Here is a 25,993-nt window from a genome sequence, read left to right on the forward strand (position 1 = left end):
GTCGAGCATCTGTGGGTAGATGTCTCTCCCCCCGTGAAAGCTACTGAGCCGTGCTGCTCCAGCTTCTGATACCCTTCCTCATTTTGGAGAGCAGCCCTGGGTGGAGGCAAGTGGATTATTTCCATGCAACCCAACGTGAGTGAGTGTATCAGAACCTGGCTGGGTAGGAGGCAGCATGGGCTGGGTGCTCCTGGCAGGACCGTGGAGACGGGGGCTCGGTATGATCTCATGAGTAATTCTCTCATGTAAGGACGCAGACTATTTCTTCAGGCTTGTGCATGAAAGGATGATTCAGGAGATGTGTCGGTAGGACTCAGTGCATTGCCCCATGCTTTGGGAACAGGAAAGGACCAGTTTGTTTCCAAACCTGTGCAATGTTTTGAAAACCTGGATTTCAGTCGCTGCCTGGCTCTTTGCACTGAATGCAGATGGAGGTTTGGGGCCAATTTTTTTTCTGACATAATTGTGTGGACATCAGTGGTGTTTCAGCTTTGGGAACGTGGCCAGTCTTAGGTTTGTGAGACTGATACTTGTGAGCGACCTGCTGAGTCACAGGTCAGTGGGCAAGCTGCGCTGGAATATTATTGACATTTCTGAAAAGTAGGCTTTGATTCTTAACATCTTTTTATTTCTGATTGCTTGGGTACTTTCAATGAAAGCATTGCAAATTGACTGTGATTTTAATCACCGTTTTATCCTTTTTTTTTTTTTTAAATTTCTGTAAGAATCTAAAATATTTAATTTTAAGGATCAGTCATTGAAATAGATAGAAGGGAAGGTAAAGAATCTGATTCTTGGTTTAAGGAGGGTTGGTGACTGGACTCTGGATTGGGCTCCACTGGGTCTTTTCTCTGATGGTGTGGGCTGGTGACACAGCTGGTGGCACAGCTGGTGGCATGGGGTGAGGATCCAGCCCATCCCTCCTGCCCCCATGCTGCTGACAAAGCCCAGGGCCAGGCTGGAGCTGGCAGGGTGATGCAGCCCTTGGGGCCAGTGCTTGCTGCTGCTGCTGCTGGGTATTACCTTAAGGTCACACTTAGGCAGGGACTTGAGGTTGAACCGAAACCTCCAAAACTAGCCGAACATGGAACTTTGATCAATCAAGTTCAGAAAAAAACAATCCTTAATGTTCAACAAAATCCTTCAGCTTAACAAAATCCGTAATGATCATGGAAAATGTACAATAAAGCACATTTGTTAGCACGTCGCTTTGTCCTGTTTGCTCTGTAGACAGAGGGAAGAAAAGCAAAGCCTGAGCCACCCCCTCCCCTAGCTTTCCCCCTGTGATTTTGGCATTGTTCCCTGGGAGGAACAGGAGATCTTCCTGCCAGCCTCCCAGGGCTCGGGCTCTCTGCATCGATGGGCTTTGTCATGCTGTGGTGAGCCCAGGCTGGACTGGGAAGGGCAAGTAGGGCAAGTTGCTCCCTGCAGGTCCCTTTCCCAGCTGTCTGGATGCGAACAGCGTGGTGCTGCTGTCCCAGGGCCAGGGGGCAGGAAGGAACCCCGCTGTCCCTGATCCTGTTCCCCAGCTAGGGCTGCTGCTCCTGCAGGGAGCCACCGCCGGCTGCTGGAGCATCTGCTGTGTCCCCATCCCTGCACCAGGGGTGGGAAACTGAGGCAGGGAGGGGGTTGGGGACCTCCCCGTGGTCCCACAGTGTGGCCTTGGCAGACCTGGGAAAGGTGCAAGGAGCACCAGGATGCTAAGCCCCTGCTTTAGTCAAAGACCTGGCTTCTGCCTGCTTTAACCTCTTCATAAGCAGGAGGCTGTGTGCATTTCCCAGGGCCTCCAGAGGATCTGGTTAAGGGGTATGGATGGCACTATCAACTAATTCTGCTTTTCTGTATCTAGGCATCTATGAGAGCAGGACTGTTCTGGCTTTTATTATTTTATTTTATTTTATTTTATTTTATTTTATTTTATTTTATTTTATTTTATTTTATTTTATTTTATTTTATTTAAGCAGATTTAAAGATTTAGTATTTCTGGGACTCAAGGTTGAACCTACATAAATAAGCTACAGTTCTGCTTGCTGCTGCTAGTGCTAAAAATCACTGAAAGAAGCTTTTTACGGTAAGTCAACTCTATTATTCTTGAAGGTATTGTGAAGTGGCTAGAGATATGAAAAATCCCTGGAAAGGGCATTTTTAATGCTGCATTAACCTTCCATTACTTAAACCCTGTTATTTCAGAGGAACTTTGCCTGCCTATGTACCAGTTCTCTAGGAATGCAGGAATCCAACAACTGCCACAAAAGCCACTCACATTAGCAGCCTGCTTGTGAATTTTAATTAAACAGGAAATGCCACTCATGCATTGAAATTCAACATCCAGAATATCTCTGCTTTACTCCTTTGATGTTTCCCATCCAATCTGGGATGAACGTCCACATGTTCTCCTGAGACGCTTGGAGGAAAATCGTTCTGGTTTATTTACAGTAGGAAAGCATTTTGTAGGTTCTTTTATTCCAGAAGTGTTTGGGTGTCTTTACAAACTGTTTGCACAGACAACCAGCACTGTGGGGCTTTGAAGCACTGAGCAGCTCCAGGGCTGTGCATAGCCTGGCTGTACCCAGCAGCGATGCGTGGAGTTCAGGACAGAAAGTGAGAGTCCTGACACAGAAATCAGGGCATGATGGGCAAAATTAAGCTGTTGCAGGTCTGGTAACATTGGCTCCCTTGTCATATTCATCCCAGATCAGTCACAAAGTTTTGCTGGTATTTTTCTATATTTCTATAGTAGAAACCACCGACATGAGCTGACTGTATCACTGTAAGTTTTTCATTTGCACGTGGTTTTTAACAAAGAAAGTGTCACTGCTGTTGGGCTGGTCCCTCCCACACCCTCAATTTCTTGATTTGTGAAAGTACCTTCAGCCTTAAATCATAGCAGTTCTGCAACTCTGTTATCATCCAGACATTGTCTTAAAATTCGTAGCAGGGGGCACCCCAGACTGCTGCTGCTGTCCTTTGCAGCCCCGTGCAGCACCGTCACCACGTGGTGGCTGCCCTGTCACCACAGGTCGGACTCACAGGTGTCCTAGCAAGATGCTCTGCGTCTGCTAAAGTGCTAGGAAGTCTACACTAGGGATATCAGAGCAAGAAAATTATAGATCCTGAGCTCTGTGGAGACTGGAGCCTGCCAAGCCCAGCCATCCCATGGTGTGCTGGGCCATGAACTCCTGGTGACTGGCCAGGGGAGGCCCCTTGAAGCACCCCAGGGACACAGAGCGCACACATCCCGCTCACCGGCTCGTCAGCCCCAATTTTCTCCTTCACTTCCTCAGTTTTCCTTAGAAGTCTCCAGTCACTGACAGCTGTAGTTTATGAGCTCAGATGAACGCAGACCTTGAAGTACTCTAGCAGAGCCTGGCCACAAGATGTCACAGTTGCTTCATGGAGCTGGCACAGTCCTGGCCATGTCCTGCACCCCAGCCCATGCACATCTGTATGGAGGTCTACACACGTGCTCACAGCATTCGTTTTTTTTTTTTTTTTTTTTTTTTTTTTTTTTTGTTTTTTCTTTTTTTCCCCCTTTTTTTCCCTTATTACCCCCCACACACCTTTTTAAAAAAATATATATTTTTTATACTTAAATTTTGTTTATGTATGTATTTATTTATTTATAAAGCAGAGCAAGCTTGTTCATTGTGCCCTGGGAAAAGTTAGGCAATTATTGTTCCAGCTCATTTGCTGGCTACTGGTTTGGTGTATATAACATCTTAGCCCTCCCTCAGACCCCAGCCCACAGGGAACGATTTGGAGCCAAGTGGAAGCTTTTTGGCCGGGTTTGCTGAGGGATACAAACACTTTTTGCTGCCCAGAGCCGCTGGACAAACATAGCCTCCCTGCAGCCTTCAACTCCCCTTTGCTGTATGAGTGGAATCTTCTCTCAGTGCAATCCTCACCCTACTGCTGGCTAGGATGAGGCAAGTTGTTTCCCACTAGAGGACAGTGACACCCCAGTCCCCATGTGATGCTTCTTCCATCCTGGTCACTCCGTACTGACTCATTTTTCTTGGCCATGTGTCATTACACCAAGATTTCTGCACAATACACCAGGATTTCTCCACTAACAGTAAGAGCCAAGGAGGTGCAAAGCCTGGGCAGCACTGGAGTGGGGTTACTCTTGGACTGTCTGTACCAGCTTTGCCCTCTCACATCAGGAATTGCCAGCATTTGCTGACCTTCGTTTTGGCTTTGAGTCCTTGCTCCCTGGTGCAAGGTGCCTTGGTTTCCTACCGTGGGTCACCCAGCGGCTGCCTCCAACATCCTTTCTGAGAGTGATGAGGCACCGGAGCATGGAGAGCTTACCGGCAGGGCTGGGGCACATCTCTGCTGCTTGGTATGTAGTGTTTGCCTCGCTCCCTCTGCTTCCCTTCTTCTGCTGAAAAACCTTCAGTAAAAGGATTAGCTGGGCTTGCCAGGCAAAATTCTTCCTCCATCTCTCCTGCCAGGACAGGGGAGATGGAATCAGCCTGGTGGGGTCTGATCCTGGGGAGGGGGTTGCAAATTGTGGTGGGAGAATCCTTCTCCCCACCAGGTTTTCTGGTCTCTGGAGAGTCATTCCTCCTCTGAGGCCTGAGAAATGGTATTTCTTCCCAAACTTTTGTTTTCATTAGACATTTAAATAGCTCTATGGGACATTTCATCCTGTCTGCAAAGGCCAAATTCTTATCCTTGGAGATTTCCTCTGGCACTGAACATTAGTGTGAAACTGTTTTCTCTGATCGGCTCAGTATTTGTCACCCTTAAACTTGCTGCCTTTTGTCTGCTTTCCTATTAAGAAGCAGGGAGAGCAGAGACTACTCCACCTCCTCCAATCCATTGAACTCCTTTTAATTACAAGGCTAACTAATGATTTCCACAGCAGCCAGGCACCTCCTCTTTGCTTTTCTTCCCCCAGCATCCTCTACCTAACCACCAGAGCTGCTCCTAGCCATGGCTAGAGCTCAGCCCTCCAAGTGGCTTTATTACGGTTTTTATAGAATATAATGCTTTCCTCTGCTGATGTTAAAGGAGGAGCTGTAGCGTTGTAATTGGCACTTCAATTCAAGAAATGCCTTGAACTCTCCTGGCCCACGTGGCTGCAGGAAAGACCTCGGTGTCAACAGCTCGGCTTGGCAGAGAGGCAGAGCGAGACCAGAGGCACTCAGAGAGGGAGGTCACAAAGCCCCCTAATTAGTGCCTCCGTATTTCCTCTGCTAACACCCCGCCACTTGTTCTTTGCACAGGTTGAGTGTCTGTGCCTACTGTGAAGACTTTCTGTTCCCAAGGGTGAGCAGGATGGCGGCAGATCTATGGTGCATTTACTCCAAGCCGGTCCCTGCAGATGGCAGAGAGCTGCGGGCCTTGTTCCTGCAGTGCTCCTGCCTCGCCGCTGTGGTCGGAGGCCTCTTCTACAACTGGCTCTTTGCCTCCCTGGAGTACTCCTGGCACCTTGCTGTGGCCATGGCTGTCTCCTTCAGCCTGCTCCTCCTCCTGACCCTGTTCCTGGTGCACCCTGCCCGCTGTGTCTTCAGCATGATCATGCCCACGTTGGGCACCAAGCAAGGTCGGAAGCTCCTCTTGTCGAGCTGCATTATGATCGTGGCGGTTAATGTGACCCCAAACATCGTGAGCAACATTAAAACCATTCTGCAGGTCATCAAGTGCATCTGCAAGAATTCCTCCGAGAGCTTGCTGAACTCAACTGCTCTGCTGGGGACGGCTTCCTGGGAGTTTGGGGAGGAGATCCAAGCAGCCAGTAACTCCATTAATATTTGGAGGCCTATGAACGGGCATTTTAGGTTTTCACTGCTTCACAACAGCTCCCTGATTAACCAGCAGATGCACCTGGCTGGTGAGAAGGTCAGGAGGGACTTTTTGGCTGTTGAAGAACTGGTCAAAGACTCCGTACGAGTGGGCAACAAACTGGTCGCTGGCTTTTCCATGATCTACCTCTGCTTTGAGTCTGCGTGGTATCTGAAAAATTACCTCACCAACCTCCGCTTTGACAATTTTTACATCACCAAGAAGCTGGAGCATTTAGCTGTGGACAGAAAAACTCCTCACCTGCTGGGGGGCTGGTCCAAAAACCTCATTCGGCCTACGGGCCTGAAGTTGTCCCGGGAAGAAGTGCTGCTGTGCCTGGTGCAGGCCCTGCGCCTCGCTGTGGCCCTGATGCTGATGCTGGTGGTGGTGGCAATGGACCACGTCACCTTCAGCGTGGCGGACACAGCCGTGAGGAAGGTTGCTCATCTCTCCGTGGTGCCCATCACGCTCAGCATCAAATACAGCGTGAGTGCCAGGTCCCCTTCTGCTCAGGACATGCTTCTGTATCGGCTTCTCTGTCCCTCTAACCAAGCCCTGCTTGGGGCTGCATTTCTGCTCAGTGTTCAGGAGGGATGGAGGGAGGAGGGGGCTCGAGACAGCTGCTACTGAAAAGGAAAAGTCACAGCCACAGTGTCAGCCACAGTGGGCAAAATGTCTCCTGCACCATGTCTGTGCGTCGGGGGAAGGCACATCTCTTGGCTTCCCTCTGTGGGGTACCTGCTGTGTTGTACCACATCACGGGAGGTGCCGGTGGAGACAGCTACCTGTGGGGCTTTACATGCTGCCTTCTTCCCTCCCCAGCAGCCAGCTGGACAAGCAACACAAGGCTTGGGTATGTGGGGAGGTGCAAAACCACGCACAGCCTCAATTTCTCCTTCCAGTGCAGCACATACCTAAACAGCAGCTCCCAGTCCCAGCTTTTTAGCTCAGATTCCTGCTTATAGTAAAACAATCAGGGCTGAGAAACACACCCTAATATTCAAATATGCAGCTCCTGGTACCCTCTAGACTATATTTCACTGTGAATCTCACATGGAGCACCCCATCACAGTCACTGTGGCAGCAGGTGAAGATGATGGGACTGGATCTCACCGTGCCATGTACTTGGTGCCCACTCCAGTTGCAGTTATTCCTGCTCAGCCTGAGGCACATTTCAATCCCCTGTCTCACTGCACCCAAACAAGCTGTAAGGGTGACTGCACACCTCCAGATTGATATTTCTGTGGTAACCAGTTGGGTTTGTTCCATTCATACCCCATTTAACCTCTTACTCTTTTTATTCCAGGCTAAAATACAGCCCCTGCCCTTTTTCGTGAGTCTGTTTCGGCTCCCTGACAAAGGATTGACCCTGCGGGACTTCGAGAAGAATTACCATCACTACCTGACCTTCAGCTCTGCCCGCTGCAGCATCAGCCCCCCGCTGCCCCCCAACCCCTCTGTGCTGTTTGTCATGGTGCTGCTCTTCTGCATCATCTATGCCACCGTGTTTCTGGAAACCTACGCTCACCGCCTGTGCAGGAAAATCGCGGCCTCCTTCTTCGAGAGCCGGGAGGAAGAGCGAGCACTTTACCTCTACAGCAAGCTGTCCAGGAAGTATGCGGAGGAGCAAAGCTGCCCGAAAAACTGAGGCCTTTTTGGGAAACACGAGGAAACACCTTGTGGCAGTGGATGGGTGCAGGCTTCTGCAAAGGGATCACCAAATTCATTTTTTTTAGAGTCAGAGAAGTGGTTGGAATCCAGGAAAAATATTTGGGGGAAAAAAAAAAAGAGAGAGAGAGAGAGGGAGAGAGAGAAAAGCCAAATGTTAATATTTAATATTAATTTAAGAAAAAAATGGCTAAACTTACTAATCTTTTTCTTTTTTCTTTTTTTTTTTTTTTTTTTTTTTTTTTTCTGGAGTCAGCTCTTCCAGGACCAGTGGAAAAAAGACCTGATATAGCTCATATGACTGGGATGACTGGGAAGATGTTGGCAGTATTAGGCAAGGCTAACTGGGAAATATGTGGGAGTCAGGGTGGGGGAAGAGCTCCTTTACCTCCCCCCGGCCCTGCTGGAGGAAGTGCACACTTCCTTTTTCTCTGACATTATCCCACAGGCAGCAAGAAGGAAAACCCATTTGAGATGATTAATTTAATTGTTGAGGAGTTTTTCTTTCAGTTTCATGCATAGAGATCTGTGTAGGTGGGATAATTATTAGCCTTTAGAAGATGGTTTATTCGCACACACACAGTCACACAAAATGTTTTTTAGCCTGCTGACATGCATTGAAGACCCACACGACCACAAGATGGGCATGGACCCACCTCCTGGGCATGGGTGGGGGTGGAAATCAGTGTGTGAGGACTTGCTGAAATCACTTCACCAGGCCTCTCCAAAATAACACAGATAAAATAGTTGAAGAAGCAGAATAGCAGAAGAGGACAAGACCAGCCAACAAAAGGTCAGTTCAGGCCGATGTACAGGGGAACTTTACAAGTGTGAGGCTGAAACCTGACAGCCGAGCCCATGCTCAGCGGGGAACAGAAAGGGGCAGGACGTGGAAGGCTGGACTTGCCTAAAGCAGTAGCTAGTTTTATATGTTGGGTTGCTTCAAACTCTGGAAGGATGATGCTGTATCTAATATGCCAAAATTCATCACTGGAGCCACATCTGAGACATCTCTTCGGAAAGAGAGGCAGATCAGAAGCTGTGTAAGGGCAACAGCCAGGAGAGGAAGCTAAACCGGTGCTGGGTTAAAAACAAAGTAACTTCGCGGCTTCATTTCTTCAAAGCATCTCTATTATTTTCCTCTCGTCTCCCATTAGAGTTTTCATTAGGGTAATTATTTGACATAATGCACTTCAATGAGATTAAATTACAGAAGTGAAGTGGCAGCTGCAGATACAAAAAATTCTCTCAGCTTCTGAGATGCTTGAAACAAAGTAGGTCTGGATTATTTTTTAAGCATCTATCTAACAAAACCCTGGTGTATTTATCTCCCCAGGTTTCTTAATTCCCTGCTGTTATAATGATTAATCTAAGCACCTTTCTGCCTCTGCAGCTGCCAGAGTGCTTTGTTATGAGGTTTCTCTAGCAAACACTCTGTGATGTTCTGTTTAGGGAAGGAGAAAGATTTCCACGTGCCCATTGAGTAGCCAAAATTACCTGGAGCCAAGGGTTAAAGAGCTGCAAGGAGACTGGGGGAACCCTTCATTTGGCAAGCCAGCAGCACGTGGCCTTCCAACGAGCACATCTTTTAAAGCAGTTTTCCTTGAGAAGACTCATCTTTTTGGCAAGAGACATACAGTATACATACATACATACATACATGTATACATACAGAGACATACATTACCTTTTAAGAAATCGTTATTTTTCAGCCAGTAGCATTTGGAAAACCTCCCTGAGCAATGTCCAGGTCCAGAGATGGGTCTCCAGGTTCAGGTGGGGGTTTGGAGCAGAGAAGACCCCAGAGCTGGACTCTGAGGACTACAAGCCACTCAGAGTGTTCCACTGCATCCTTTGCACTGGTGCTGCCTTGCACTAGTGTGAAGGGCTCCTGAAACATCCATTTTCAGCCTGAAAATTCCTCTTCGCTAGGAAAAACTGACCCTGGTTCGGCTCAGTTCTCCCTTCTCCTGTGCAGAGCTTCCTTCAGCTTCCCCCTAAATTTTAACCACTAAAGGCTAATTCTGGAAACTTTATGCTTCCAGACAGTAAAGTTCAGCATCAGAGAAGCCTTGATTAGGGTAATTACATCAGCTTGAAAGGATAATAATCAGCGAGGCACTGCTGCTCTGCCCGTGCTCCTGGAGTCACAGCCGTCATACATCATCCAGAGGCAGAGACGTGCTGTCTTCTCTGTTCTACAGGTGTGTCTGCAGGGACTAAGGAGAATTTGTTTTGTTTTGTTTTGTTTTGTTTTATTTTATTTTATTTTATTTTATTTTATTTTATTTTATTTTATTTTATTTATTTTATTTTATTTTTTGGTGCACATCACACCATTTTTGCTGGTTTCAGTGATGGGAACTGTGTATAGCAGAGCCCACCTTGCCTGGCAGCACCCACGGGCCAGTTCTCCTGCCCTGTTTTGTGCCTTTGCCACAGGAGGCAGCTGTGGCTTCGCCCATAGGTTTCAGCTTCAGCAGACGTAGAAACCAGCAAGGGGAGAATTTGGGCTTGGAAGGAGCATCGGAGGCTATCAATGGGCTTTTCTCATGGCAATGCTGGAGTTTGTTCACTGGAAAGGAGGGCAATAAATGTGATGTGTTACACCATCAGTGTCGTGAATTGTCATCGCGTTGGTGTCAGAAGTGTGTATTTTTTTTTATTTTTTTTTTTTCTGATGTAGGAAGAAAAGTCACTTTAATAACTTATGGTTATTTTAGAGAAGAAATCATATTGGTGTTAAATATGTGTGCGCTGAAGACTGATGGAATTGAACACCATAGCAAAACAAATGCACCCGAGGCTGCCATTGTTGGGGTCGGTGGCACCACCCAACCACATTACACGGAGCTGACCGATGGAGCTGTTTGGAGGAGAAAGGGGATGTTGAAAGCTGTCTCTGCATCACTGTGCCACTTACCCCACTTGCTTTGCTGATGAGAAACTAAATCAGAAGCTGTGACTTCCCTGTGCCTTACCCATTGCCCAGCATCACCCCAGAGTGGTGCCAGCACCATGGGGACATCCCAGGAGCTGGTGGGGGCTGGATCCTGTGCTGGCCATGTCCTATGGGGAACCTTCAGGCTCGAATTTAGGAAGCAAATGTTTAGGAAATATTTAGGAAGCTCAGTCAGGCTTTTTTTTTTTTTTTGGAGAGGATCAGCTATATTTGAGGCTTGAGCCATATCTGAGGCTTGCTTTACTCCTCATTGAAAATGGATTTGCCACTGCTTTGGGAAAGGGAATACAGAAAAAAAACACTGCACCCACTCTGCAGCTTCCTCACTGCCCCCGCGGGCTCTGCAGGGCCAGATTTCACCACTTCTGGCAGCTGGGGAGCTGAGAAGTTGAAAGTTCAGGGCCAGGCACTGGCGGGTGCTGAGGACAGAGGCAGGGCTGCGGGGCTCTGCAGGGGCCAGTGGGCAGCTGGCGGTGGGGCCAAATCCCCTTTTTAACACCCCTGTTGCTCATTAATGCCAACACCAGCCCAGATCTTTGCTGATTCCAGATGTGGGCATGTTCGCCTGTTTTCTCCTTTACACTTGTAGGGGTTTGCAGTTTCTTACCAAACTAATTAAAGGCGTTAATTACATGAGAGAAAGGCCCACGGATTGCTCTTTCCTCCACCGGTGTGGTCAGCCCAGGGGATGGAAAGATCCTCAGGTATGGGACAGGATCTGCCCTGAAGCCCCTGTTATCCTTGGGGTTTTGTGGTGTATTTTTGTGGGTTTTCACCTTAAACAAGTGCAAGTGTAGATAACATATATGCTAAGTTCCTGCTTCTGTCTGGCTGGCTGGGGAAATGAATGGCCTTAATATATAGCAGCAAATGTGAACTGTCCAGCTAAGGTAATGCTCTGGGAAAGATTTCATTCAGAGCCACAAGCCTACAACCACCAGAGCAGCAAACAAACCAGCCAACCACCTCTCTCTAGAAATATGTCCTGAGTTTTGATCAAAGTCCATTTGTAGTGTGTTTATCCTATTTATAGCCATAACTTCAATGAAGAAGCAATGGTTACGTACACCAGCTCTTAGAGAAGGCAATATAAATAAACACAAAAGCTAATAAAAGCTATTTCACAGCATGGTGCGTACTCTGCCCAGCTCACCATGCCACACTGTGATGGGAGGACAGAACTGCTCCCAGTGCCACCAGTACCACTCATCCCAGTAACACTGCTGGTGTTGAGGATATTCCTCCAAACCCTACAGACAGCTGGGGATGGGGAGAGCCCCTTTCAGACAGGGTTTTTGTGCCGTTCCTGCAAGGAACGGCCTGCCCTGGGGCCTTGGCTGGGCTGCAAGGTGCTGCTGCCAAAACAAGAGGGATGGAAAAGCGATGAGGTGTTATCTTTAGAGGTAAGAGGTGATAAACAAACCGCTACCTAAGTGCAAAGGTTGCCAGAGGCTGATTTGAAGCAGAAGAGATGTCAGCACTGTGCTGTCCTGAACCGATGCCCAGTACTGTTAAAAAGTGACTGTTTCCTGCCTTGGGGCTGAAAGCTTAAATTCATAACCCCCCCCCCCCAGAAGAACTGCAGGTGCTCCCTGCTGCTTCCCTACTGCATATGCTAGCCTGGCAGGGGGCATGGACATGGACTAACCTGCCTCAGCAGAGACACCCAGTGCCATCTGGATGCCCTGGGGTGCCTGGCATCTGTGCAGGGTGGCAGATGTGGTGCATGACCGTCTGCACCCATAGCTGAACACGAGGCAGAGCATCCCATCACCCCTAAAAAGATACCAGGTAATTATCTGGGAGTATCTGCCAGATGTGAAGCAAATTGAGGGCTTTTAGAACCTCGTTCTTTTGAGCAAATTATTTTAGAGGCTAATTGTTTTTTCCAAGGAGGAACCAAACTGTGTTGAAGCGAGTTGGAGATGTGAGACAGCTGCAGAGAGACCAGGAGTGATTTGCAATGCACAGGAAACATTTTCCTCACCATTGTTCTCTTGAATGCAGATCGGGTCACAGTTTCATTCTGAACTCGATGCTTCATATTTTGCAACTGCACATTGCCACATCAGTGGTTCGTAACAAGCCCTCAGCCCACAAGAACCGAAGGAGAAGCAGCAGCAGCAGTGCTGGTTTTCCCAGGTGGCTGACTGCCACTGTGTCTGGACAGAAGCTCATCATCCAGGCACCTTCCAAAGCCCCTGGATTTCCCAAACCCTACACATCACCAATTTCCAAAGATGCTGGGAGGTTTGACAACCAGCTCCCTTCTCAGGCACTCAGAGAAGCTGATTCCAGCAGTTCCTCTTGTACCACAACCCCTCAGTTCAGAGGGAACACGAAGTGCTGTGGCTCATGGACTAAATGGGGGTGAAATTAAGTCGGGGCAATCCTCTGTGCTTGGGCACCCCAGTACCTCGCAGTGCTTCCAGGGAAGTGCTTTTGGGTTTCTTTGCAGATGAGCAACAGAGGAAATTAAATCACTGGCAGAAATGTTTTCAACTAACTGTTTCTTATTTATACGCTGTCCCAGCCTGCAATTCCTCACCCCACTTGAAATAGCTGGTGAAATACACTTTTATGTCTGAGAAGGGAGAGAAACCAATTCTGCAAATTCATTTTCCACAGAGATTATAAATAAAAAGTCACCTAAACCAGCAAAAAGTCACACTTGAAATGTGGTGAGAGATCCTGGGCCAGAGAAGGGCTTTAAGCAGTAAGCAGTGGGCAGGAAGGGGCTGCGCTGCCCCCTCCTTCCCCTGTGTGCCCACCACGGCCCAGCCAGAAATTGTCTTGGACAGGGGGAGATCCAGGGCTTTGATGGCAATTTGTCCTTTGAAGCAGGCTGAGAAACTGAAATGACCAAGTTCAAAGGCTGAATGCTTCCTCTTGCATCAGTCAGAAATCTGTCACGAGTGTTTGGACAATAAAGCACCAGGAAAAAAGGTTGTGTGGGTTAGGGGAAGGGCCAGGCTGGGCTGGGCTGGCTGCAGGCTGTGTGCTGCTGCTGAACACCACATCCTCTGCCCTACACTGCAGACAAAGGGGAAGGAAGGGAGAGAAGGGTCCAGGGGCTTCAACAAAGGGCTGGGTTGCAGGCTGGGTTTCATTTTCAGTGCTGCTGCTGGTCAGCTGAGAAGTCTGACTTGTTTGAAAGGACTCAAATCCCAAAGAAAAGCAGAGAGAGTCAAAGACGTGGCTACCATGCAAGTCCCCATCCCCTCAGAGGTGAATTTAAGTTTTGCAGGGAAATGCAGAGTAGACTACAGATGCTGGGAGGATTTCTCTGTGCCGCTTTCAGTGTCTCTTTCCAAAACGCTGCAGAAGCTTTCATCGTGGTGAAATTACACTTGGAAGAGGAGCACCCTGTTCAGCACCCTTCCCCTCCCCTCCGTGTGCAATAGCTATCATTTTCAGGAACAGGAAAATCACCATAACAGCTCAGAGCCCAACAGCAGCTTCAGGAAAAGCAGGCACCAGGGACTTTGTATGAGGCTGTCACATCTGTGCTAGAGCTGGTCCTGAGTACTGAGGTGTGCAAACCCCTGATTGTGTGAGCACACACACATGCCCTCACTCCTCCTCCTTCCCAAAAACACATGTGATAGGATTAAATCTCACCTTTCCTCGTTTACCTCCTGACACATGCTGCTCCACAGGTAGGAGGATTTATTCACACTGGAGAAGGGTCAGGGCAGATGGGAGCAACAGTGGGACTGAAGGGGGCAACTTGAGCAAGCGATAATGTATTGTGGCACTGCACATAACCCGGGGTAAAGCAACCAGGATGCTGCAACCAGAATAACCAAGCTGCGCTCCTGCCAGAGAACAGTGCTGCTGCTGGTAATTTTGATTAGGATTTATAATTGTGGTGGTGCCTTGTGCCTGACAGAGTTGCCAAGTGGTGGGTGCTGGGTGCCGTCGGCCTGGCTCCAGTGGGTCAGTAGCACCCAGGGGTGCTGGAGCTGCCTCCCAGTGAGGCATCGCAGCATTACACACTGCTGGCTGCAGAAAATACCATGAAACAGCTGTAATTGCAGTGCATCTGTTAACAAACAAGTGGGGAAAAGTAGAAGCAAATGCATCCTGAGAAGATCTCTGAGGGCAGGGACCTGCTGCTGCCTCCCCAGCCTGGGGCTGATGCGCAGAGGTGAGGTCCTGGAGCAGGACCCCTAAGGAAGAAATAGAAAGGGAAGGAGAGAGAATTTGTCCTTCCTAGCTGAGACGAACTTGAATGAAATGTCGGTGTGTGTGTGAGAAAGAGAAAAAAAAAAACTACAGGGATAGCACTTCGTGGAGCCAACTGGAGGCATAAGGTTTCCTAGAGGAAAGGGGAAAATACTGCTTGTCCCAGCAAGGCAGAGCTTGGGGACAGACTGCTGCTGGCAGGGAGAGGAGTGTGGGGCCAAGCCATTATGTGGCGTTTTATCCACACCAGGACTGCAGCACACAGACTTAGAAATGTGCCCGTGAAGTCCCAGACCTGAATCACCCAGCATCAGAAAGATCCCTCACGTTTTGGTGATGTGCTTTGGTGTCTGAATTAACGGGGTGGCTGTGCTGCTACCCGAAATGCAATCTAATTGAAAAGCGAGCTTTTCCCCTTGCCCTTCCCTGCGCTCCACGGGTTAGGGTATTGTTAGCACTTTATCTTTCTAATCACAGTTGGTCTTTCAGTGTGAAAATGTATTTCTGAGGGACTGTGGAGACATCAGAAGCAAGCAGGGAGCTGACAGCAAGTAGTGGCTGCTGCTGTGTTAGCTGCCTGTCGGGGAAATGCTGCATCCACCCGGCTGACCAGCTAGAAAGCAGATATCCCAGTCCAACTGCCAGGAAGAGCCCGGATCCCCCAGCCCAGGGGTGGGTAAGCCTTTCCTGAAGTGAAACCGACGTGCTTCTTTGGGATGGGGTGGCTGCGGGAGAAATAATTCGAGGAGGTTGCTACCTGGGTTGAATGACCCCCAGGGAAGGGGGAAGGCATCCTCTGCCCCAGCCCAAGGGAAACAGGCAAGGCATCGCCCTGGTCCCATCCTCCTGAGGATGAGGGAGGAAGGAAGGGCTCCTCATCCTCCCCTCTCCTTCCTCAGACGTGGCAGTGCCTGTGGCTGGGCTCCGAGTCCAGGCACCCACACTCCTGGGTCCTGCAGCCTCCTGCCAGGAGGTGCCGGGCCTCTGCCCCAGGGGTCTCCAGCCTGCCACCGCCCCCCCCACCTGGGCTCCTTCCTCCTCCTCCTCCTCCTCGGCTCAGCGGTGAGCTAGGACCCGGCAGGATCAGGTGCACGGGGGGCGGGGGCTCTGGGGGATCCTGGGGTACCCCGGGAGCAGGGGGGGGATCCCGAGGGCTCGGGGGGGATCCCGGGTATTGGGGGTTCCCGGGGGTTGGGAGGTCCCGGGGGTTGGGGTGTCTCGGGAGCTGGGGGGTTCCCGAGGGCTGGGGGCTTCCTGGCTGCTCCCCAGCAGAGACCCGGGGAGGGGGGTGTGGGTGAGCGGGAGACAGCAAGATTTGGGGTGAATTCCGGAGAAAAAGAGGAGGAAAGAAGAGGTGGGCGGGGAGGAGGGGTGGAGGACAGGGGGGCCGGGGGGCGCTCACCATCCCCTACTCGCGGCAGGGCTGCGCCGGGGAAGGCGCTCGGGGCGCGCAGGAGCCGCGCAGGAGCCGCGCAGCGCCCATGGAGAACGGCTCGGCCAGCCCGGGAGCCAGCCCGGCCGGCAGCGGCAACCAAACCCTGGGCAGGATGCCCCGGCAGCCCCTGGAGCTGCAGGTGGTCACCATCCTGCTGGTGCTGCTCATCTGCGGCGTGGGCATCGCCGGCAACGTGATGGTGGTGCTGGTGGTGCTGCGCACCAAGCACATGGTGACCCCCACCAACTGCTACCTGGTGAGCCTGGCGGTGGCCGACCTCATCGTGCTGCTGGCGGCCGGGCTGCCCAACATCTCGGACGTGGTGGCTTCCTGGGTGTACGGCTACGCCGGCTGCCTCTGCATCACCTACCTGCAGTACCTGGGCATCAACATCTCCGCCTGGTCCATCACCGCCTTCACGGTGGAGCGCTACATTGCCATCTGCCACGCCATCAAAGCGCAGCTCCTCTGCACCGTGAGCCGCGCCAAGCGCATTGTCTCCTCGCTCTGGCTCTTCACCTCCCTCTATTGCCTCATGTGGTTCTTCCTGGTGGACACCACCCAGGTCACCTTCTTGGATGGGGCGCAGGTCACCTGTGGCTACCGGGTCTCCAGAAGCCTTTACATGCCCATTTACTTCTTGGATTTCGCTGTCTTCTACGTCATCCCCTTGGGACTGGCAACTGTCCTCTACGGCCTCATCGCCCGCATCCTCTTCATGAGCCCCCTGCCCGCCACCCCGCAGCACCCCTGCCTGGGCTCCACGCACCAGGGAGGCTCCCTCAAGCTCTCCTGCCGGGGCAACAGGGGGGCCCTGAGCTCCCGCAGGCAGGTAGGGTCCCCCTGCTGGGTGGGCTGCTGGGGCTCAGTGCTTTGAGGGGTTTTGGGGGGGGGGGATTCTGGCAGGGAAAGGGGTGCCCCAATATTTTGCTTCCTTTTGTGTGGGGAGCTGGGAGGGTCGCCTTGCTGCATAGGGGGTATCCCAAAGGCAAGCTGGGGTCTGGCAGCACAGATGGATTCCCCCCTGCTTTGGCTGGCCTCCAACATCACTTGGGAGAGGCAAGAGTGCAGGGGTTTGGCTAGATAATTAATTCCTGATTGCCTCCCCAGGGAGGGGGGTGCCAGGACACATTATGGACTCGGGTCCCAGGCAGGTGACTTCAGATCTGGAAAGCAAAGGGAAGGGAAAGCCAGCAGAACACAGGACCCATCCTCTGAGCCAGCCCTGGCTGCAGCCCCCAGCTCCCTGTGGCTGGGGAAGGCACCTCAGTGTCCCAGCGGTACGGTGTTCCTCTTGGTGACTCCTCTGTCATCCAGCTGCTTGCTTTGTCTCCATCTCCTCGCCTTGTTCCTCCTCTCTCTGTCCACAAGCAGTTACTGTCTCTCACCCACCTCCTGGGATGGGGCAGTATCTGAGCATGGGACTCCTGCAGGAAAGCATCCTGCTCAAGCCTCAAACTTCAACACGTGGTCTGCTTTAAGATAAGGGCTGAAGCTTGGGGTCTGGCTTAAGCCTCTCCTGCTGAGTTTGAGCAAGCAGGACCTGATTTCCAGCCAGGCTGAAATTAGTTTCATCATTTATCCAACTCGCTGCCTGACTTGCACAGGAACTTCCACTGCCCGGGAGAGACGATTCACAGTCACAGAGGGAAGCAAGCAGCTCAGAGAATAAGTATTATTTCTTTATAAGCTTTTAAGTCTTTCTAGTTCAGCTTTTTCTCCCTTTTGCTCCATCCCAGAAAGGTTTAAAGCAAGCACCAACATCTGTAACAGCACCAGACTGCTCTCCCAATTGCTGGTGCAGGGTTTTTCCGCAGCAAGTTCCCCAGTCACTACAGGGCAGCACCCACAGCTGCATGGGCAAGGAGCAGAAACCTCTCCTGCCACATCTGCACAGGCTGTGCCGTGGGGTGGGCACTGCACACAGCATGCTCCAGCCTCATTAGGATGAGTGCCCGAGGCTGTCAGTCCCAAGGGGCTGGATGAAGGAACTCCAGCCCCTGGAAACATCCTGTGCTCTTTCCTCTGTTACACCGGTAGTTTTCTTGAGCTGTTCATTAGCTCCTGAAATATCTTAGCAAAAACTGCCCCTGGCTAGCTTTACATCTCAGAGCTGGGCTCATCAGGAATGAAGATGTCACCGAGGTTTTAAATTGTCAGAACTTGTTTTGAAAGGGGGAGTCTCTCTATCGCTACTCACAACCAACACCTACCTCCCTATACAGGTGTGTGTTTAGTGCTGTGATCATCATCGGCAATATTCTCACTCTATAGGGAGCTCTGTGATGATTTGTGGAATTAGAAAGCAATCACCCAGCTTTTCTCTTTAACAGAAGCTCAGCTGAAGCCTCTGAGAACCTGCTGTGAATCTCCTGCTCACCCAGGAGAGAAAGCAGTAGCGCTGCTATTTGTAGTGGAAAACAGCAAAAGCCACTTTGTAAATTTGTTTGATCCTCACCTCCTGCCTTGCAGAGAGATAAGGGATATCAGTGCATTTGACTGTAACTATCATCATATTTGGGGGAATTTACTTCCCCCTCACTGGACTTTGGAGGTTTCAGGGAGGTATTGACCATGCTCCCAGTTCAGAGCATATTTCTAACATTCATGGCAGCGTGAAATAAGGAAGAATCCTGGATCCAAGCTGCTCATAAGCTATTCGTGAAGCACAAATAGCAGCTAAAATACTGGCAGGCAAGGTGACTTCAAACTTCTGTTTCTGAGCAGTTTTGTTTCGTGAGGCTTCCAGCCACGTTCCCAGCTTCCTTCTGACTTCACACCAGCAGCACTTCGAGGCAGCCTGTGCTGAGACAGCAAAGGAGAAAGAAACCCCAGCTGGGCCACCGCTTGCCTGTCGGATAGTTGGCCACGTGGATGGATGCCATGCTGCACCCCAGAGGTGGCTGTGATACACGGTCACTTCATGTTATATACATGCACAGGAAATTTATACTACTGTCCAGTATGACTGTGCACCATAAGCAAGTGAAACCACACCAACATTTTTATAAGAGCTTTGGGCAGCATGAAGAGTTCTCTGAGCGTAACAAACCCGCTTCCTCCCAGAGCATCTCCCCCAGTGCTGCCTGAAGCCCAGCTGGAGTACTGCATCCTGATGCAATGGCTGCAGTGAGTCACGGCTCTGCATCTAGTTACAAGGAAAAAAGCAACTGAGCAACCGGGCAGGGAGGAAGGAGGTCTCCTGGGAGCCCCGCAGGGTCAGCACAGAACTCTGCCTTGGAGCTGTCCTGCGTGGGGACAGCAGGGACCACGAGTGACATTTGCAGGAGCTGCTGCAGTGTGCAGGGCGAGAGCCGGCACATCACCGAGAGGGGACTAGTGTGAGGCTGGAGGCAGCTGGATGCATTTGGAGCAGAGCTGGCAGATGGAGATACGGGATGGGAGAAGCAGTGAGCAGAGAAGAGGGCATTCCTGGGGGTGCTATGGCCCCACAACACCCCCAGCCTGGAACCAGGGGAGCCCCCCAGGTCAGCTTTAGCAGAGGTGGGTGCCAGCCCTTGTGACTGTAGGAAAGATGGGAAATGTCTTCTGCTGAGAGGCACAGAAGGGACCAGAATGGCCTTCTCTGGGCAAGGTTCACCTCCACAACCTGCTCCTGAGGAAGTCAGAAGCAAAAAAAACCCTGATGCAACGGGCTGGTACAACTTGGACACTGGTGCCCTGGGTCATCTTCACGGGAAGAAAGATGTCCTCTCTGGCTTTCCGAAAGCAATTGCAACACTGCCTCAAAATTAGAGAGAAATTCTGGGAGGAAGAAATTCAGCAGCATCTCAAATCATCCCACCAGACCCTGTTTTGCAATAGCTGTGGCTGGTGAGCAGCCCACAAGTGGGTTTCTTTGCTCATGAACTACCCGTGGCCAGGGTGGAAAGGCCTGGGTTACGACACCCAGCTCTCACACTCTCCAGAGAAGTGCTGACAGCCCTTGAAAATGTCACCAGGAATTTCCAGGGGGGTGCCTTGGTGATGGGTCTCATCCTGAGCATCAGCCGTGAGGACACAGCACCAGAAAGTGCTCCAGCAAGAGATGCTGGCGGGTCTCCAAGCTGGAAGGGCGATGAGGAGGCTGTGAAAGCAGTACGTGAGCTGCCAGCAGGGAAGATTAAAGTGAGGGTGCACCTCCGAGCACGGATTTCACCCGCTAGGGACCACTAGAGGGAGCGGGATTCCTAAAAAAGGATGCAGCAGCTCAGGACAGCGGTGCTGGGAGAGGGAGACCTGGCACTGGCTGGGAGTGGCCTGGGGAACACGGGCTGAAAGCTTCATCCTCCTTCCAGCCACAGCCCCTTTGTGGCTTCTGCGTGCACACAGCATGCACAGGGGTTGTGAGACTTCATGGAGAAGTTTTCTCCCTGGCTGGTGCTTCCCTGAAGAATGCTTTGAAGCAACAATAAGGATCTGTCTTTTTTAGGGGGTGCAGCTGCTTTATTGGGCCATGCCTGAAGACTGCTCCAGATAGGGATAAGTGAACTCACGTTCTCCCAAACTCTCCATCAGGCACCAGAAGAAAGTTCAGAGCACCTAACGCATGCTGCTGTTACTCTCCCAGGAAAGGCAGAGTGAGGAAAGGCAGGGAGAGGGGTTTCAGCTGTGCATGGAGATGATGTCGGAGATTGCTTTCCCTGTGACAGAGATGTGACTTTGGGATAGACCATGGGGATTTAAGCAGAAGAGCCATCCTGCACCATATACAACTTCAGCCCCAGGAGAACAGTTGGCTTATGAGGCCAATTTCATCTCGCAGCAAGCTCGGGGCAGGGCTGCCCTCTCCCCTTGCAGCCTGGATGCAGCATCCTTGGTGAGCACCGAGGGCATTTAGTAGGAGTAGGCAATAAATCCCTGTGGTGCTAGTTCCTCAGCAGGTATCCCCTCTCAGGATGACAACTTTTCTGCAGGGCTGCAGGACGTGGAGCAGGAAGCACAGGTCTTTTTGTGACAGCACTTGTGTTGCCTCTTGCTGTCTGGGTAGAGGTGTTGTCAGGCACTGCAACGCTTCCGTAACAGCCAGCCGAAAAGCAGGGGCAGCTCCGGCTAAAAGCAGATGAATCACTAATTCTTTCCCATAACAAACTTTGTTTGGTCTTGGAAAGGACTGCAGCCAACTTACTTGTCAGCCTAGGATGCAATCCCTCTGGCTTTGTCACGGTGAGGCAGAGTCCAGCTCCCTCTTTACAAACATCGTGGTGTCCTGAGCAAACAGTTACATCAGTGAAGAGGTCAGAGATGCTTCAGCCTCACAAACAAGCATGTGACCAGGTCTAATCGATTAGCTTTTAAGGGAGATGTTTCACTGTGCAGAAAGCTCTCGGCCAGAAGTGGCACCTGGCAGAGAACAGAGCTAAGCGGACACAAGTTTGGAGGTTTATTCTCTACAGCAGACACTTCGGCACCTCGGAAATGGAGACAATCCCTGTGCTGAGTGAGGAGTGTGTGCGCTTCGGTGCCCTCCTCCTACACTGGTGTGCTATTTAAGTTTTCCAGGACGCATTTTGCAGAAATCCCACTGCAGTAGGACTACTGAAGCTGATGGAAAGGCTCCCTCCAGCCTTGTCCCAGGGACACCCCTTTAGCAAGGCCCCTTCCAGGCAGGACCTGGACACATTTGGGATGGGATGGTGAAGCACATCTCCCAGGAGGAGCAGCCTGAATAAACTGCTCAGTAGGGGAGAATTAAATCCTGAATGAAACTGTACTTAGGATCACTTGAGTTGAGCTGTTTGCATTTTGCTGTAGGGTTCAGCTTTTATCACATTTTTGTTCAAATCAAGTTCATTCATGTTCTCAGGATATTAACCTCAGATGAATCAAAAATATACCCAAAGCCTTTCTCTCTGCAAACCTGAGAAGTGGTGCAAGGGAGGCAGCAGAGCAGCTGATCGCTCCATTGTGGCTGTGTCTATCTTGCTGTAAAGATATTTGGAAAGAGAGGTACCGAGCACGGGTCCCATTCACATGCATGGCTCCTCAGGCAGAAATCCTTCCTTCCTGGGCTCCCGTGGTACCTGGAGCTCTGTCCCACAGCAATGCAGTCTCACAGCCCATAGGAGGATGCTCCTTCCCCTGGTGAGGAAAGGTCAAGCCTTTATTGCCCTGCCAGGCTCAGGGCAGACAGTGACTCTGTGTTCAGGACCATTGCTACCAAGCACATCGTCACCCAGCAGCCTCATCCTAGCAGCATGAAACCAAAAGCCTGTGGGATGGATCCAGCCACCCTTGTGAAAGGCACTAGAAAGCTCTGAAGCTTTTCTCTTCAGAATCCCTTCTGTCTTCCCCCAAGGCAACAGCAAACATGCTGCAGTCTTAGCAACAGCCCAGGCACTCACGGCATCACGGCGAGATCTGATTCTGGGCAGTGTCCTCACATTCCCGTTAAACCACACACAGCAAAACACTTCTATTTTGGCCTCGGCTTGACAATGGATCCTTTCTTGTAGGAAAAGTTTTGTTGCCACAGCCAACCACCCCTTCTTTCTACACAAAGCATTACAGGAAGGAATCACTGCTTGTAACTAAGTTAAAAAAGAAAAAAAAAAATCCAAGAAAAGCTGAAAGACCAAGTGTGATCCAAGTGCTTGCTTCCTTATAGAGAAGAGGAGTCAGTGCACAACCCCCTTTTTGACATTTGAAACACGGCCACCTTAATATGTGGGCAGCATCGGTGTTTACTCATACTTTCCTCCTTGGGGACGCATGTATTCTGTAAGCACTTGCAGAAGGATGATTGTCACCTACCCAAAATACATGTAGCTGTCAAAATTATTAGGATCGTTGGAGTTTCAGTACAAAAACACATTTTCTTAAGCAAGCCTGAGTTGAGCTGAGGGCAATTACTGCTCGCTCCTGCATTCTCAATATCTTCTTGTTCCTAATACATTAATGTAGTTCTTCCCTAGTGTGCTGCAAATTAAAATAACCCATACTGATTAGCTGAGCAGCTCCCCTATCAGGGCAAGTCAGGAATTTGTGTAGGACTCCAGGCAGTCTCGTCTGCTCCCAGTGCTGCTCTGTACCAGGAGCCTGTCCCTGGGAGCACAGCAGGCATAGCAAAACAGGAGATCCCAGACAGGGAGTTGAGATTCACCCCTGGCACCTAAAAAACTTAGGATCCCACTTTGACACAAGTTAATTTCCTCACTGATTTAACATTATGAGCAATTTTCATACCTGTTTTCTGGTACAGGAATTCCCATGGTTATTTCCAACTCATTTCCAGGCTGATGGATGCTTGTGCTGACATTTCAAAGTCTATCGAGTGGTAGGTGAAAATCTGTCATTTAAAGGTTGTATTTATGCAATATTATTTCATGAACAAAAATGGATTCAGTGAGGAATAGACAGTCCCATGGTTTGTGACCCTATTTTAAATCCTTGAAGAGAGATATGTGCGATGCTATAAATTACCTGCACAGTTAGAGGTGGGAAGGCTCTGCTGGAGCTTCAGCACCATCTGCCTATTTCTCTTTTTGCCTATCCCCTCTAACAAGGTGACCAAAATGCTGGCAGTGGTGGTGGTGCTCTTCGCCCTCCTGTGGATGCCTTACCGCACGCTGGTGGTGGTAAACTCCTTCATGGACCCGCCGTACCTGAACATCTGGTTCCTGCTCTTCTGCCGGACGTGCATCTACCTGAACAGCGCCATCAACCCCATCATCTACAACCTCATGTCCCAGAAATTCAGGGCTGCCTTCAGGAAGCTCTGGGAGTGCGAGCAGAAGAGCACCGAGAACCCCACGCTGCACAGCGCCCCGGTGTACTACAGCATCACAAAGGACTGCTCTCACGGCAGCTCGGATCTCCTCACCGAACAAGAAGAGCTGAACAGCCTCCCGGCACCTGCAAGGAAAAGCAGGCCTGCCAAATAAATACCAGGACCCTGAAACAATGCAGGAGCTATGTGGCTGCATGCACCGTGCTGGGAAAACGCCAACAGAAATTGCTTTGGCATTGCGGCAAGCTTGAGTTAATACCTCTCCAGGGCATTTAACAAAACAGATTCTTAGACGCGAATTAATTTGCTTTTCCTTAATGCTAATTTATTCTTGTTTGTTGACGTGTTAGGCGCAGGTCAATGCTTAGCATCTTTAAAGAATCTGTAGTTAAATATAGCAGCGCAATGCCATTCTGTGTTACGTGCAAGTGCTGCTGTTTGTTGAGTTGGGCCAGAGAACTGGAAGAAAATCCAGGAAGAGAAGGGCAGTCAAGGGAGGGGAAAAAAAAAAAAAAAAAAAAAAAAACACACTGGACCAGGTTTCTTAGGGGGTGAGGATCCCCTTCCCAAAGGCAGGTGCCTATAATGTAGGCACCCATGTGAGCTGCTCCTCTGGAGCACTGTCAGAGGTAATGGGGACAGCTGGGCACAAGAAGCAGCTCCTCTCATCTCAGAGTAGCAGTCTGAGGAAGGAGAGGAGACGAATGTCTCCCTAGGTGTGACCCTTTCTGTCCATGACCCTGAAGAGACCAGTCTGACTCTCTCAGATGGAGATTTGTGCATTATGCATGGCTGAAGCTGGGCATCAGGAACCATACCCTGTGCTCCCGGAGATATTGCTGTGCTGGTAGCGTGCAAACCCAAGGTCCAGACCACTTGGATTTGTTACAGAAAAAAAATGATCAAATTAATAATCTGTGTTCCTTAAGATAATAATAATACTTCCAACACTGTGGCCTGAATTTCTTTTGAATAATCTTGCCTTTTTTTTGGTCTACATTCCTGCAGCTGCTTTGGCTGGATAGCCTTTGGTAGCCCTGTCCTGTAAGCCCTGGCATGGTGCAGCTGCATACCATCAAGCAGCACGTTGTCCCAGCTACAGCTGCGTTTCAATGGCAGGTGAAACAGTTCTCTTATTTCCTAAGAATAATTCATAAAAGTCCGTAAAGTGTTTTGTGATAAGTGGCACTGCCTATAAGGCATTAACAATGCTCACTGCTGCTGTCATCTAGTAAGCAAAGTGGATATTCATAACCTGACACATTCAAGAAACCAGTCTAAGAACGTTTGCCCCAGACTCACAAGAGACTATCTGGACTGGGAGTAAAACATAAGAGATTACAGATGAGCCAAATACCAAGGCTCTTGCCAAATAAAATAAGAGTCAGCCACCAGTAACCCTGAAGTGACTGTAAACAGTTCTTCTCTGAGCAGCCAATTCAGCCTCAGCACCCAACACTGCTTTACAGCAACCCAGAGCGTTAAATCAGAGGCTTACATCTTACTTGGGAAAAGATCCGTGAGATATTTTTAAGAGCACAAGACTTCAGGTAGTTGTTCTGTGTCTATGGAAAATAACTTCCCTGGGCGAGCCAGAACAAGACCTCACTTCCCACCAATGTGCACGGAAGCATTCAGGATCTATTTCATTTTGGTGTAGGGTGGCTTTGCATGTATGGTTGTTATGTTGTGGATTATTAAACTGCCTGCTTTGCTCCAGAATACCTAAAGGATAAGGAGAGGGAACACTGATTTGGCAGATATTTATGAAATATTATGAAATGTTTGGAATTTGTGGATTCATGTCATTGTTTTGTGCTCTTTTGCATATATTGGGAATTCAAGAGCAAAGTTCCTCTTTGTTATTCCTAAGAAAATTCTGCAAAGAAATCTGGGAGCTGCTTCTTCAAAAAAAGACATACTTTTCCTACAGCACAAGAGAAGCATTCTATTTAGCAAAAGAAACTAAGAAGTGAAAGAATTTGCTGTAAAATCTTTTCTCTGGTAGATGGATTTTTTTCCCCATTAGAAAGAGTTCTTCCATAGCAGCTCAGAGGAAAAAAACAAAAACAAAAACCAAAAAAAAAACAACAAAAAAAAAAACATCTGCAGACAAAGAAACAGATCAGTAAGCACAAGAGCACCTCGATGCAACACCCAGGTAACAACTCCTGGTCCCCTGGGCATGGTGAAACCCAGGAGTGAGCTCTGGATGTGTCAG

The 25,993-nt window shown here is 49.9% G+C and overlaps 2 protein-coding genes across 2 annotated transcripts; both read left to right on the forward strand.

Moving 5' to 3' along the window:
• Positions 1–4,298: 4,298 nt before the first annotated feature.
• On the forward strand, positions 4,299–7,438 carry OCSTAMP (osteoclast stimulatory transmembrane protein; the record flags this gene model as incomplete). Its single annotated transcript, XM_084296900.1, has 3 exons — positions 4,299–4,342; positions 5,232–6,276; positions 7,097–7,438. The coding sequence occupies 3 exons, from the start codon at positions 4,299–4,301 to the stop codon at positions 7,436–7,438; spliced, it is 1,431 nt and encodes a 476-aa protein (XP_084153026.1).
• An 8,651-nt stretch (positions 7,439–16,089) lies between these two features.
• Positions 16,090–23,926, forward strand: LOC311215403 (thyrotropin-releasing hormone receptor-like; the record flags this gene model as incomplete). Its single annotated transcript, XM_084296531.1, has 2 exons — positions 16,090–16,875; positions 23,549–23,926. The coding sequence occupies 2 exons, from the start codon at positions 16,090–16,092 to the stop codon at positions 23,924–23,926; spliced, it is 1,164 nt and encodes a 387-aa protein (XP_084152657.1).
• Between the last annotated feature and the right edge of the window lie 2,067 nt (positions 23,927–25,993).

Source organism: Netta rufina (genome assembly GCF_964035555.1).
Source record: "Netta rufina genome assembly, chromosome: 16".
Lineage (NCBI taxonomy): Eukaryota > Metazoa > Chordata > Aves > Anseriformes > Anatidae > Netta > Netta rufina.